The sequence below is a fragment of the Glarea lozoyensis genome (genome assembly GCF_000409485.1).
Source record: "Glarea lozoyensis ATCC 20868 chromosome Unknown GLAREA1, whole genome shotgun sequence".
Taxonomy (NCBI): domain Eukaryota; kingdom Fungi; phylum Ascomycota; class Leotiomycetes; order Helotiales; family Helotiaceae; genus Glarea; species Glarea lozoyensis.
Window position 1 is genome coordinate 156,709 of NW_007360983.1, and position 14,845 is coordinate 171,553.

The following is a 14,845-nucleotide window of genomic DNA, read 5'->3' on the forward strand; positions in this document are numbered from 1 at the left end:
TGACTATTCCAACTCGAGTATTCGACGGGTCCTTCGATCGCCTTTTGCGAAGTGTCGTCAATAAAAGAGGAGAATTCTAGACCGATCTCTTTAGCACAACACACAAGCATTTTAGTTTGCGAGAGGGGTCGAAACTAGCCTTGAAAAGAAACGTCAAGCCCACTTCTTCCCCCTCACGCTATTTTCATTATTCTTGACGCGCTAGAAACACCAAGTCACATGCTCAAATGAGCCAATTTACTAGGATAGAATCGAATGGAAATGATGCCAGTATCGTGAAGTCATGAAAAATTCAGATTTTGCTTAGCCATGTGGCAAGGAGAAAGTTTACGCGTTTGAGGGGCGGACTAGCGGAGTTTGGGGGTTGATTTTGACGCTTATGATTTTTGATATACGTGGAACTAGGTGGCTGAGATAGAGTTGAGAATCTTCTAGGGAAAGTTGACAACTACCTATAGGAGGTTGTGTGGATGATTTTGGTTGTGGATGCAAAGAGAGTGAGAGTGAGATTGGGAGTTTGAGTTACGGTATTTTTGACCACACGAAAAGTCCTTTATATTCATCTATTTCAATAACACCATGGCTTTTCTATCAAAGCGCCATCAATCTTCAAACATACAATCCAACCTCCCATCAGTTCTTTCTCCAAAGCCAAGAAATTTTCTGTCCAACAATACAAATCAAATACCTAACTACACTCAAAATCAATTTCCCAATCCCGTTCTGTCCAAAATTCCCTACAACCACACTCAACAACCCCGTCGCTTTCGCATACCTCAACGCATCACCTTCCCACGCTCGCAAACTCATCTCCCCATCCATAACCTTCTTCAGCCCCAAACAATGCCTCGCAGCTTGATTCGTGCTCAACGCTACATGTGGCCGGAATAAACTCAGCGCGTCACCTACTAATAACATCTTGCTATCGAAAAACGATGCGCGGGTAGACATATGCTCGTTCACAAGCGCGACGAAAGGCTGGGTGGTTTTCTCGATCACTTCGATGAATGGTGGCGGGAGAAGGGAGCGGGCGTGAGCGAGTTGTACGTCCCAGATTTCGGGGCGGATAAGACCGATTGGAAGCATGTTTCGGTGGGTGTGGCCGTGGATGTCGGTCATGAGGTTGGGGAGCTCGGATTGGGGGACATTCCAGTACCAGACGTAGTTGAGGAGTTGTGAGCCGGGGGTAAGATTTCCTTTTGCGTCGTCGGGGATGTTGTATCTGATTAAATGATTAGTAAAGAGTCTTGGTACTGAGTGGTGACTTATTACAGTAAGATGTAGCTCTTGGGATTACTTCCTTTGAAGATCGTCAGTTTGTCGATGAATGTCGCTAATGTCTTCTCAGATACGGCGTTTTGCGGTACACATCCTCGAAATGCAACATATCCTGAATACTTTGTCTGAATCTCCGGCAACATTTTATGTCGAATAAATGAGTTCGAACCATCAGCTGCAATCACCAGATCCGCACGCATCGTCCGTTCCTCGGAACCATGCTCATCCCTCACCCTAACCTCGACCTCCTTCCCAACATCTACCACGTCCGCGACTCTTACTCCTCCCTCAAAAATGGCCCTTCCCTCATTTTCCACTTTCCCTGGCACATTCTTCACAAATACACTCTCCAGACCATCAAAATTCGCTCTCAATCGATGATACAATACGCTCCAGCTAGTCATACACAAAACCTTCTTAAACCCGCGAATCCTCGCCCCGGATTTATTAATAAATTGCGTGTCTGGGGAATTGATGTACCATGGCTCTTCAGTGAGATCGTAAAGACGCATGTATTCAAGCACGTCGTCGCGTGCGGTGATGCCCGCCGCGTGGCTGGCTCGTGCGCTGGATGCTGCTTCGAGGATGTGCACGTTGTGGCCGTGGCGTTTGAAAAGGATGGCGTGCATGAGGCCGCTGAGGGAGCCACCGATCTGGTGGGTGTGAGTGGCCGCATATCCTGTAAAGTGTGAGAACTTACGACGATGATATTTTTCTTGGGGCCGGTTGAGAGAGTTTCCATTTTGGGCTTTTTGCTGGGATTTTGTTCTTATTATTAGCTTGAAACGAGTGAAATTTATTAGATGAGCAGAAAATCTGGGATGATACTGGGTATTTAACGTCGTGGAAATAAAGTTGGAGATGAGTTGGACCCAGCATGGCACCCCCCGGGGATCTTTGCTGCGATGTAAGCGAGTCTTAGGGGATGTGGATCGTGTATCCCTTGCGGCGCAATCACAATAATTGTACAATATTACTGTACTGTACAGTTTCTTGGAATAAAAATAAAAATAGCAAGATGGCAAAAACTATTGCGCTTCTTGCTAATGGGTTGTGCCGAAAGGTCCGTAGGAATTTGTTCTCTTGTTGTCTGGATCTTGGTGTTGAATAGTTGTTCCGAATATCTCCTTTCAACAACATAAAAGGGAATGTACGTACATTACTAATGGATCCATTAAGTAAGCACTAACATCCATGACCTGACTTATTATTTTTTTCGTACTGGGATATTCATTACACCCTTCATTCGGCTTCATTGCCGATTGCCGTGCCTCGTGAGAATACATGAAAGACTCGGTTATTCAAATACTTGACTATCACAACTTGTCGGCAAGATATTACAGAAACTGAGATCAAGCAAAGTTAATCCCTGGATTAGAGATCATCTTCTTAATTTTTGAAGCTTGACGTGGTGGTCCAATGGTAATTCCTTTCTGAATTATCGGTTGCGGGTCATTAGCTGATCCGCGCCGGATTGGTATTGTTTTAGTCGTCCATCATATCCAGAACATCTAAAACAAACTTCGAAATCGTTCGGTCAGGAAGTTTAGGTCACTTGTAGTTTAAGATGTGAGCTCGGCTGGGGGAAATGTGGTTTAATTGCTGGACGAAATGTACAGAATGTTTTATACTTGGAAACGAAGCGAAATAGTAACAGAGATCGAAGGTCAAAACGATGTGGTGAGAAGCCTCATATCAGTAGTATGAACCTCCAATAATTAAATATTTCATTGTATGTAAAGGAAAAATCCAGTCGCGCTGCTAGGTGGTTGACCCCATGAGAACATGTTGAAGCGAGCGAAAGGTGAAGGTACGTCGTCGTCGCGCCTTCCTTTTCGACGTGACACCAACATCTTCTTCCTCCAAACATCTTCACGATCCTGGAAGTTCACAACATGGAGTAATCACCGAAAATGTTGTTCAAACGCCTACCCTCGGAAGATTCGCAGGAACCACGACTACTACCAAATTTAATTGATGAAATCGCCCTTCATGATCCTTCAAGAATTTTCGCAATAATCCCAGGTTTCCAAGACCCCAACGATTTCATACATATCACATTCCGAGATCTTGCAAAAGCGATCGACCGTACAGCATGGTGGATGAAGGAAACTTTCGATCACGGTGGATCTTCCAAGGTATTGGTATATGTTGGTTCTTGCGATATATTATATCATATCGTTATTGTTGCGGCTGCAAAACTTGAATTCGAGGTATGTATGGCTTGGACGTGCAAATCATTAACTTAGTACAAATTAAATCCAAGAGAACTTCAGGTCGAACTGACACATCTGCAGACTTTCCTCCCTTCTCCAGAAAACCCTGACGAAATGTTTCCACAACTATACCTCGCATCCAAATGGTCTCAGCTTGTCGTTAGCGAAAGATTCGCCGAAGAACATAACATACGCGCGAATAATGGAGGCTTCGGTCGGTTTGTGACGCTCTCACCAAGTCTAGAATATATACTGAGAGCGAGAAATATTTCCCGGCCCGCTCAATTCACGCTCACGAGCCAATTCGAAGAAGTTGCCAATAGTCCGTTCGTTGCATTTCAACTGAAAGATGGCCAATTCGTTAAAGCCAATCACTCTTGGACCTGTTCGTTCGACCCCTGCTACCCAAATGCCGGCTTGGAAGGCAAAAATACAGTATATGAAGATTTCATAGGGAGACGAGTGGTCAACGCGATACCACCCTACCACGTATGCAATCCTACCCGTCCTCACTTCTTTCATTCATAGAGCACAGGCTAAAGCTATTGACAGATTGTCGGGTTCATTATCGGTCTCTTATATCCAGTCTACTATGGGACACACACAGTCTGGTTTCACGCTGATGCACCAGTGACTTGCACACAGATAGAAACGATGCTGAGCAGAATTCCGGCTGATACCACATTTATGGAGCCGTCGATGCTTCAAGGCGCCGCTTGTTACAGTTGTTTTCAACAAAAGCTGGGCCAACAGGCTGCTGTACTCCCAGGAGGTTTGTCCTATCCGCCCTTTCAGCCGACTTGACGGACACACGAAGAGAAGGAAGACCGCTGAGACTGTTACAACTTAGGTTCGGTACCATCCACATTACGATCACAGTTGTTTTCTAGCATTTGGTTGGCCCACATGGTCCACACTATTTTGCTGAAAGATGAGATTCTCACGTCAAATGATTGGCAGTTTTTCCAATTCCCGTTCACTCATCTACAGCCACACCAAGCAACCTTTTCTGAGTTGTGGAGATGCGATATAAATGGTTGTCCCAGAAAAATTGAAACCGTGAACGACGACTCGGCAAATTATCCTGCAACTGAAAGCGATGTTGCTTTCTATATGGAAGTCGAAAAAGTCAGCCAATCCTTCAATCACGATTCCACCCTGACCGGAATAGTGCTACCACGCCATGATAAGGTAAAAAGAATGGTTATAATAACAAAAGAAGAACTAGCACCGAGAGCGTTCATCATACTCAGAGGGCAATTTGCAGCCTCTGATAGTACGAATGCTGAAAAAATCCAACATTATCTACAGATCCTTGAGAAGCTCCGGCCTACACTTGCGCTGGTGACCAAGAATTATAACCTTCCGGTACCAATCCCCGACGAGAACATCATCTTTACTTCTGAAGACGAATGCTCCCTTGATGCAGATGATAGAGAAATCGTCCAGCAATTTGCAGATCATATCAATATGATGGAAAGAATGCCACTTATTGCGGATGACATGATGAATAGAAGCTCTGCACTTGAAAATGAGGAGTATTTGATCTCGTATATACAAATGGCCATAGAGACGATAACAAAACTAGGGAAGCGCTGTCAGGTTGACTTCGATATCTTTGGAGCTGGAGGACTGGGTTGGAAGCAGCTCGTTAAGTTGGTCGCTTTTCTAAAAGCTGTATTGGCTGACGAGGATGCCTCATTGATAACGCCAAAGCTGATTTTTGAGTCTCGAACACCAACCAATCTCGCGCGGTCAGTAAAACGTATCTCGGAGGAATGGTTTGCAGCTCAACGAGTATTCAAAACAGGAGCAAGCTTGTTTGACGTTCTTGAAAATTATTTTGATCGCTTGTCGGAAATGAAACATGACCCAAATCGAAATAAAGGTTCTCCGCCTGCAGAAGAGGGGGGGCTGGTGGTCATGCTCACAGGAAGCACTAGATCCCTCGGAAGTTATATGCTTGACGCCCTTCTTTCACGACCAAACAATCACTTCAGGAAGGTGTACTGCATCAACACTAGTCGAGGTCGTTCTGCGGCTCTGAGATATCGAACCGCAGCCAATAATCTACCGGCACATCAGAATGGTGGAGACCGATTATTTTTTCAGCAAGCCGATCTGTCTTTACGCAGATTTGGCCTTAGCAGCACCTTATACAAAGAGCTACAAGATAGTGTACAAGTCGTTATTCGTAAGAGACTCTTGTCTTACACAATCAAACATGCTAACGGGTTGTCCAGATACTTCATGGAAAGAGGATCTCAACGCTGGTCTAGCGGCTTTCAAGACATCTCTGGATGGCTTACTGAACCTAATAAGGTTCTCGACCGAGTCTCGACATCGACCTATCATATGTTTTGCTTCGTCTACGAGATCTGTAGGGTGTTATCGCACGTTACCAGGCAACTTTGCTCCGGAGTGTCAAATTGCGGACGCGGAAGCACCTACAAAAGATGGATATGGTCAATCGAAATGGATCGGCGAGCAGATGCTGAGTGCGGCAAGTGAGAATTGTGACGTGAGAAGTGTTATTTGGAGAATTGGTGAGCTTGCCGGCCCAGTAAATCAACAAGGAGAGTGGCCCAAAGAAGGATGGCGGGGATCACTGATAACCAGTTCCAAGTACCTGAGAGCAGTTCCGACTTTTGGCTGGATCCATCTATTTTACTTAATCCCTATCGACGTATTGGCTTCGATACTGGTCGAGATTTGCGAGAATGTCTACCCCGAGCTTGTCTCCAATAGCAATGATTACATGAAGGCCAAATACTACAATGTCAGAAACCCGGAAGATATGGCTTGGGAGACACATATAGTCCCAGCGGTAATGCGCGTTCTCAAAAGTAATGGGATTGAAGATATGCAGAACATGAGATGGGGTGAATGGCTCGAGTTGCTCGAAGCTAGTCAAGGGAACGACGGAGAGAATCCGGCATTCGATTTACTCAACTTCTACAAGAACGTCGAAATTGGTGGGGGAGTCGGATGCCTCGCGCTTCACAAGGAATGCGCCTTTGAGAAGAGTGCGATCTTGCGCGGACTGGATGGTACAAATCAAGTGAGGTGGCTTGGAATATGGCTTCAGCAGCTGGGAATCATACCTACAGCTCCAGGAGCGATCATCCAAGGAACTGCTGGTGTTGAGTTTTAGTCATTGTATAGGCGCATAACTTAGGCTACTCATGAAGGGGAATCGGTGTAGATTGCTGGTTGACGTTTAGTAATAGGAAAGATGCATTTGTTTAAACGGATTCGAGAGCATACCTAGGTAGCTGGCATACTGAAAAGCATTATTAGGTATTAATTCAACAACGCATAGGGCTATCAATCGTCCTGTACTCGAATCGTACTCTGATTGGTTTTGAAAATGGTTGATAAATAAGAATTGGAGTTTTGTTGTCGTTCGTAAATGAGGCTGTCCCCGCTTCCAGGTTTCTTCCTCAGATACTGTACGCTCGGATTATCAAGCCAATCAGCCGGATAAGAGCCCTGGATCAGGCCCTTGCGGGTGTTGCTCCGCCCATCGATTAGCGGTATTTACACCCGGACAGGCATCAACAGTGACGCATCGCTATCCTTGCCGCGGGTTTTTGGGACGTCAACACAGCGAATAAACAACCACCAACAACGCCAACGAGATGCAGCTTCAAATATCCTGCAGCAGCTTTCGGTACTTGATCCAGTGATGGAGCTGATATGGCTGTCACGTGCTCACGTATCGTCTCAAGGCAATCAGGCAGCCAACGCGCCAACCCGCGCCAGCGCATGTATATCTTCTCGGCTGGCCGCTCTCGTCCTTCTTCCTTCCTCACCACACCTTTCGGGTCGCAAACCACCACAGCACTTCCTCTAGTCTTTCGTTGAAGATCTAGAGTTTGTCTGCCAGGGCCCTGTCAATACATTCCTTTGTGCGTCAGATTCCCGAACACCAGATCGATTCCTCTCGCTATTTCTCATTTCGTCGCTCGCTCAAACCACAATTACCCATATCCTACCGAACTCTTCTTCCTCACCCACCGCGATCATGTTTAAGCGCTCTTTCAGGACGAATGATCGCGTGGAGAAGACCGTCAAGTTGAAGAAGACCAGTAGGGATGTTGCGAAGCTGGCGAAATTGAAGTCGTCGTTCGAGCAGAGTCCGTAGGTTGCCTATTCTGCCTGGCAAACGGAAATGTGGTGCGCAATCTTGCTGACGAGGCGCGCAGAACTCTCACCTCGCGGATTGTAACCTTTACAGTCGGCAAGGAAGGACGATTGTTTGCGGCTCACGAAGATGTCTTGGCCTTGTCGCCGTTCTTTACGACGGCGTGCAGAGGTCAGATTCGTCAGTCGCAGAGTATGAGGATCGATCTCCCAGACGAAGAACCGGAGGTCTTTTCGTGTGTTCTTGAGTACTTATACGTATGTGACATTTGGATCCTTGCTTCTATGCTTGTTTTGTGGTTGAGTGCCATCTAACCCCCAGCAGAAGGGCGACTACTACCCCCGCTTGGTGCACAACAAGCGCAGAAACTCTTGGGAACTCGAGGATGCCGAAAAGTCTCCAAACCCAGAAAACCCAGGTGGCCGCGGATCCGTCGAGGCCACAACTTACATCTCTAGCGTGGGACAGGACCTTTTAAGGGACACCGTCATATATTGTGCCGCTGAAAAGTACGGCTTGGAGGAGCTCAAACGACTCTCGCTTCGAAAGCAAGGTCTACAGAGTGGAATCGAAGTTGCTACGATTCTTCATAGTGCACGATATGCGTATGACAACACGCCGGACTCGGACTCGCGCCTTCGCGCTCATTATCTCGCCTTGATTATTAGATGTCGCAAGACATTTAAAAGGAGCGGAACCATGCAGACAGAAATGGAGAGTGGCGGTAAACTTTTCTTTGACCTTTTCGTAGCTCTTTGCAATCATGTCGATGATATTGTGGATATGGGGTAAGCTCGATCTTGATGCCTGTTGTGACTCTGCTGATCTGTACCAGCAACGCCCGTTCCCCCATGACCATCTAAACATTGCAAATCTGCGTCAAGATACTTGGCACGGAGTTAAATAGGTAACGAGGGCGAAATTGCTATCTCCATCAGATTGGAAACCATTTATGGAATTAGGCATACAACATGTTGCCTCAAATTTCACTTCGTCAATGAGGTTGGCCGCCTTTCCGATGATCACGATAACAGATCTTCATCCTCCACTCATTCCAGTAATACCCTCGCGCTTTGATATTTTTTATGGGAAGGGGAATTGCGTTTTTGATTTTTTGATTTGATACTCGCACCTGAAAGTTTACCTTGATCTTGAGGATTGGGGGTTTGAAGGAGCGCAGTTGTAAAGATGGAATCACTAGGTCGGGCGACCTCATCGCACCACTCTTTTTTTGCTGTTTCTGTTGGGATGCATGGGGATGCGAAGTTGAGCTAGGTGTATGATCTTGATGGTTGTACATGCGGTTCTGTCCCTAGTGGATGGACCAGGCAATGCCCTAGTTGGGGCGGGTAATGAGATATTCGGCCACCTCAATTTGGTTTTCGGCTTGAGTGATTGTAAGGTGAGTTGTGATTTCTTTCATGTATTCATATAGAGGCTCGAGGTTTCCTGTCGAAGGTCAGAAGAGGTAGGTAGTACTAGGTCCATCCCACTCTTTCTCATCTCCATGCACAACCTATTTCGGAAACTCGCTTCCGATGAGCCTCATATTTATATCTATCCCAATAAATCACGGTTCTCAAATCCTAAACACCTTATTTATCTCACCCCACAAACCCTCATTCACATTCTCATCCCCTTATCGCCACCACAATGCCATCCTCAAACATAACACCCCTCCCACCACCCCCCCCTCTCCCTCCCCTCCTCCACCGCAACCTGCACCCTCCACGCCATAAACACCACCCTCGAACTCTACACCCGCTCCGTCAATTTTCTGCACCCCCCTATCCCCGGCCATGAATTCTACAACTGTCCTACCATGGCTTTCCTCATCATCTCGCCGACGGGAAAGAAATACTTGTTCGACGCGGGTGCGAGGAAGGATTATTGGAATTATAGCCCGATGATCAGGGAGAGGTTTCGGAAGGGTGTTAATGTTGGGGGGATGAGGGTTACCAAGGGGGTGGCCGAGCTTTTGAGGGAGGGGGGTGTGGGTGTTGAGGAGGGTGAGGTTGAGGGGGTTTTCTGGAGGTTAGTTGATCGTTTTCGGTTTTGTGGGTGATGTGTTATGAGAGGGTTGGGGATGAGCGAAAAAGGAGTGAGGCGTGAAAATAAAGACACAAGCTGAGATGAGATAGTCACTGGCATTTCGATCACATAGGCGATATGTCCACCTTCCCATCCAGCACCAAAATCATCGTCGGTCCGGGATTCAGCGATGCGATGTTACCTGGCTATCCTGCGAATCCGGATAGTCCGCTGTTGGAATCTGATTATGTGTAAGCATCTCTGTCATGTTTATGTTTTGATGAAGTGAGAGAATGGGTTAGGTTGAGTAACCGTCCAACCTCACCTCCACACCCTCAAACCCCTCCCTCCCGAAACTAACACCCCACCCCAAGCAACCACGAAATGCAAGAACTCACCTTCACAACCCCCCTCGAAATCGGCGGCTTCCGCGCAATCGACTACTTCGCCGACGGCTCGCTGTACATCCTCGACGTCCCCGGCCACGCAATCGGCCATATCTGCGCGCTCGTCCGCACCACGCCCGATACCTTCGTCCTGCTCGGCGCGGACGCGTGTCATTTCGCGGGGAGTCTGCGCCCGAGTGTTTGGGTGCCGCTGCCGGAATCGGTTACTCGTGAGGAACTGGGTGAGGTGCAGGGGGGGGGATGTCCGTGTGAGGATTTCTTGGTCAGTCATCCACGTGGGAAGGAGGGACGGATCAAGCCGTGGTATAGCGCTAGTAGAACGCCTGGATCAGCGTATGCGGATTGGAGGGTCGCGGATCGGAGTGTGGAAAAATTGAGGGGGTTTGATGCGTGTGTGGATGTGTTGGTTTGTTTGGCGCATGATCCGGGGGTGGGGGAGGTGCTGCCGGTTTTTAATGGGGAGGGGATTAAGGGAGGGGGGATTGGGAAGTGGAAGGAACGGGGGTGGAAGGAGAAACTTAGGTGGAGGTTTTTGGGGGAGTTGCCTAGGATGGTTGGGGGTGAGGGTGGGAAGGGGAGGGGGTGGGTTAGGGGGAGGGAACCGATTGTTGAGGGGTGGTGGAGGGGTGGGAAGAGGGTTGGTGTTGAGGAGGCGCTGAGGAGGGATGGTGAGGAGTAGTGGTGTTATGTGGGGGATTTATGAGTTGTGGACATTGCATTTTTATTTGATCTGGAATTTCTAATCTGAGAGCTGTGTGGTTGGAGAGCTGAAATGTGTAGATGGGAAATGTATCCTGGTGTAGACGTGAATTGGGTTCTAATAGCGTTATTTTTGTCACGAAGGTTAAGCCTAATTTACTAGATCACTTATTGATATTTTATCTTGTAGAGAGTTACAGGCTTTTGTCTATTTGACTTACAAACCCACTATATCCTGAACACGCATCGACCAATCAACATGTACGCTGTTACACAAATCGAACATGGTACCATGAAGTCAAAGAAACAAAAAACGCGATCTCCACAAAAGATGCGGTTTCTTAGACTACAGGACCTTTGTTAACGCGTTTAGCATGCTGTTAAGATCAATGCAGAAGACGAGGTTCTGTTTATAGGTTAGATGATTTTTTTGGTAAGCGTTAGGGAGGGGCTTAGAATCGATATTCAGTGATGCTGAATAGTGTAGGATTTAGTATATAGAGGGCTGTTTGGTTTTGTAGTATTAAAAAAGATATTCTGTAATTTAGAATATAATTATAGTTTTAGTTTGTGAAAACTAGAGCTATAAGCTAGGTTGCGAAGATGTAAAAGTACTATTTTAATAAATTATTTATTTATTAAGAGATCTAGTTTTTCTACTTCTTAGGTATTACGCTTTATTTACTTATTAAATATAAGTTATATAAATCAATTCTACTAAATTTTATCGCTTAGTCGCTAAAATAGCCGCTTGATTAGTTTATAAAGTATCGCGTTTTGTAGGTATCTTAGCGATATTATTGCCTAGCGATCCGTTGAGCCTCGAAATGTCAAAATATATAATAGTGTAGAATACGTGAGTCTCACGAATCTAGCATTGATTTAGGCACATTAGTTAGATTATCGCTTTTAGAGGTTTGAGCGGAAAGGTGTAGTACCTAGGAGTCGGAAGGGATAGGGGGTTAGCGAAGTCGTATAGGCCTTAAGGTAATTAGCAAAGTCGTATATCCCTTACTTAGCTAAGGTAGGTACGCGTATATATTCTATATAGAATTTACAACTAAACATCTCTACTATATACATCTTTTTCTCTATACGGCTAAAACGTATCTCAGTTTCTATATTTACAACCAATTAGATTGTTAGAATCAGAATAGTGGCTTGTTTAGTAATATTATTGGCCTCGGGGTTCTACATATACAACCTCACCGGATCTCCGTCCTTCTGTGCATCCCTTGCGTAACAGGGAGAAAACGTCTGTTGCCCGCAAGAGAATCCCCATTGAGAATAAGAAGTCGAGAACCTGCCTCCTGTGCATCCCTTGCGTAAAAGGGAGAAATCGTGAGAATGTCATTGAGAATAAAAAGTCGAGAGCCTCCCTCATTCGACCAAACCCTATTATAATGTCTTCTTCAGTCGCGCAATTTGCTTCTTCAGTCGATCTCGTCTACGAGGTCGCAAACCAAGTAACGAATCGACAATCCCTACGGAATTGCTGCTTGGTGAGCAAGAATTTCAATACCTCGTTCACGCCTTTACTGTATTCGGAAGTCTGGTTTCGCCCAAATAATAGACGGTTTCTCCTCGAAGACCTGCCACTACTGTTGAATCACCAAGCACTTCAATTTGTCCGGGCCCTTGACGTAGCGGTCGAGATATTACCTGACGACCCATGGTCGTGGGATGGCACAAGCGAGCAGATAGAAGTCCGTAGATTGTGCAATGAGGGAGTGCAATCTCTTCTTTACAAAATGCCGATGTTGCAGATATTTCGGTAAGTGTGGTCTTAAGCCGCGGAAGCAACGCAACGAGAACTGATCATATTGTTTTTAAAGTTGGGCTGAGATGCCTCCATTAACAACTACGGTTTCGGCTCTCCAAGTACAATGCCCTAACATTCACTCGGTGGTGATTCATTACCACAATCACGTTGAGGGGTGCGGGTTAGGACACTTTGAAGATCTTCTTGAAGAGGGTGAAGACCCCAAACGGCCTTTAAAATACAGAGACGCACAAAACCTGTTTACGATACCAAGTTTGTCATATTTCGCGAACTTGACTAGGCTAGAAATCTTACGCCTCCATAGTGATCTCAACAAGGCCAGAAGAGGTGTTTTGCAAATCCTTCTCAAGTTACCTCATTTGGAGTCGATGTCCTTGTCGATTTGCGCCGATGCCATCAATCGTCTAGAAGCAGACCGAAGCACAGATCACATCCTCTTTTTGGTATCTCTAATCGAAGACTTCGTCCAAGCGGGTGGGAAACCGCTCCGTCTAAAGAAATTAATACTCGGTCTCGGTGTTGCCCTTTGGAGAAAAGGACACTCTCTCCGCGCATTGGTTGATCTCACATACCTAGATGAAGTTATGTGGAAAATCGGATTTGGATCTTTGATCTTGATGATGACTTTGTTATAGACTGGGAACTCTTTACCCTAGAGTATTCTCCTAATATGTGTGCTTTCAGCGTTTATCACCTCGAGGGTTTTCTAGAAGCGATTCCAAGTGGCCTGGGATGTTTGAAACAGCTTTTCAGACACCGTGATATGATAAGCGAAAGGTATGCTATGATGATACCCTCAGTACGCAACCAGAACCACGTATCCCACAAAACAAGCTCGTCAACTCTACTCAACCTGTCGCTGTACTCGTCTTCCGATTTAGGCGCTCGCAACTGGAAACTGGACAATTTCGAATTTCTTTCAGATTTTATAGAACGTATCTTATATGAATGGGTTTCTGACCCGCGTCTTCTTGCTCGAACAACAACCCAACTCAAACAGCTATTCTTGGCGACTGATTTGGTCTCTGAGGTGCAGTACAATGGAGGGATTGGCTTGCCAATGGTCGGTGATTTGCTCTATCGAATCGCCAACGATTACAAGGACTTGAGTTATATCAGAGCCGACAATAGTGCTTGGCGACTTTTACGGAAATGCGAAGCTCCCACGACGGACCCTAAGAGTAACGCTTTGTTGTCACAGTCAATAATTGAACGAAAACTTAGCACGAGTCATAGAGAGGATTACTAAGCCGACTACTCTCCGACCGTATAACCTATCCTTGCTTAAAACATAAGCATTCTCGAGCTAGCAGGCATTTGTGCTGTTCACCTGAAAAGGTACGTTCCTGTGGTATCTGCTTTTGGTTAACTTTTGTTATTAGCTAACTACACTTAATCGTAACATTTTCTACTTCCCAACTACTCCACACAACTTGCTTGTAATGAACACCCTTTACTCTCTATTAATGCTATGATTAAACTGATCATCCTAGGCTGGTTTTTATGGAAATCAAACTTCAATCCTTTCACCAAAGGAATTATATATCAAAACATATTCAAACATTAAAGAGAAACACTACTTTGTCAAAGAATACGAAAATTCTCATGTCGTCCAAGAAAACTTTAGGTCAACTGTAGCTAAGTTCCAAAGACAAATCTCAAGGAAAACAAAATATTCTAGAAGAACAATCCTTAAACCCTTGTACCCTAAACACTACAGCACCATATCACCGCTCAACAACGTCTCTGCTTGACCGACCAATGACCTGCACCTTTTCTCACAAATCCCTATAAAGAAATCGAAGCTATTTCCATGATACTACAGTTTATAAATTACATATTCGGTGTAATGTCAAGAATAAAAGCCCAGGAACAAATGTGCTCATAACTTTCTACGTGCTCGTTATCAAATTGTAGATCGAAGTCCTCCCAACCTCTCCCCAGACAAAAACTGAATCCAACACTACGCACTTAATCAGAAATGAATCTCACATATAAAACACCACACACCCAATCAAACCCGAAACCCATTTTGAAACACCGACCCGTAACAAGAAAAACCCGGGTAGAGTACTAGTTATATAGCACCTCGCGGTCGAGCTCTTCGATTAAGTTAACGTGTTAATGTAGAACGATAAGAGCTATTTCGTTAATGATAAGACTTCTGGCGCCGTATTCGAAAGTCGACTTGTTTAGTCGGGCAGGTGACTGATAGTTGTTTTGTCCTCCAAGAGAACATCCCATCTTCTAAATCCGTACCAACATACCTACCTAACCACCATTC

General features: G+C 45.6%; 5 protein-coding genes across 5 annotated transcripts; 4 read left to right on the forward strand and 1 right to left on the reverse strand.

Moving 5' to 3' along the window:
• Positions 1 to 633: 633 nt before the first annotated feature.
• GLAREA_08705 (FAD/NAD(P)-binding protein) lies at positions 634 to 2,020 on the reverse strand (the record flags this gene model as incomplete). The annotated part of the gene is made up of 3 exons (XM_008077666.1): positions 634 to 1,222; positions 1,273 to 1,931; positions 1,979 to 2,020. 3 exons carry the CDS (start codon positions 2,018 to 2,020, stop codon positions 634 to 636), a joined length of 1,290 nt encoding a protein of 429 aa, XP_008075857.1.
• A 1,171-nt stretch (positions 2,021 to 3,191) lies between these two features.
• On the forward strand, positions 3,192 to 6,648 carry GLAREA_08706 (NAD(P)-binding Rossmann-fold containing protein; the record flags this gene model as incomplete). Its single annotated transcript, XM_008077667.1, has 5 exons — positions 3,192 to 3,491; positions 3,576 to 3,983; positions 4,047 to 4,266; positions 4,345 to 5,688; positions 5,738 to 6,648. 5 exons carry the CDS (start codon positions 3,192 to 3,194, stop codon positions 6,646 to 6,648), a joined length of 3,183 nt encoding a protein of 1,060 aa, XP_008075858.1.
• Positions 6,649 to 7,521: 873 nt separating this feature from the next.
• Positions 7,522 to 8,504, forward strand: GLAREA_08707 (POZ; the record flags this gene model as incomplete). Its single annotated transcript, XM_008077668.1, has 4 exons — positions 7,522 to 7,637; positions 7,703 to 7,898; positions 7,966 to 8,429; positions 8,477 to 8,504. The coding sequence occupies 4 exons, from the start codon at positions 7,522 to 7,524 to the stop codon at positions 8,502 to 8,504; spliced, it is 804 nt and encodes a 267-aa protein (XP_008075859.1).
• A 959-nt stretch (positions 8,505 to 9,463) lies between these two features.
• GLAREA_08708 (Metallo-hydrolase/oxidoreductase) lies at positions 9,464 to 10,758 on the forward strand (the record flags this gene model as incomplete). The annotated part of the gene is made up of 3 exons (XM_008077669.1): positions 9,464 to 9,675; positions 9,783 to 9,923; positions 10,047 to 10,758. 3 exons carry the CDS (start codon positions 9,464 to 9,466, stop codon positions 10,756 to 10,758), a joined length of 1,065 nt encoding a protein of 354 aa, XP_008075860.1.
• A 1,423-nt stretch (positions 10,759 to 12,181) lies between these two features.
• On the forward strand, positions 12,182 to 13,196 carry GLAREA_08709 (uncharacterized protein; the record flags this gene model as incomplete). Its single annotated transcript, XM_008077670.1, has 2 exons — positions 12,182 to 12,552; positions 12,614 to 13,196. 2 exons carry the CDS (start codon positions 12,182 to 12,184, stop codon positions 13,194 to 13,196), a joined length of 954 nt encoding a protein of 317 aa, XP_008075861.1.
• Positions 13,197 to 14,845: the final 1,649 nt, after the last annotated feature.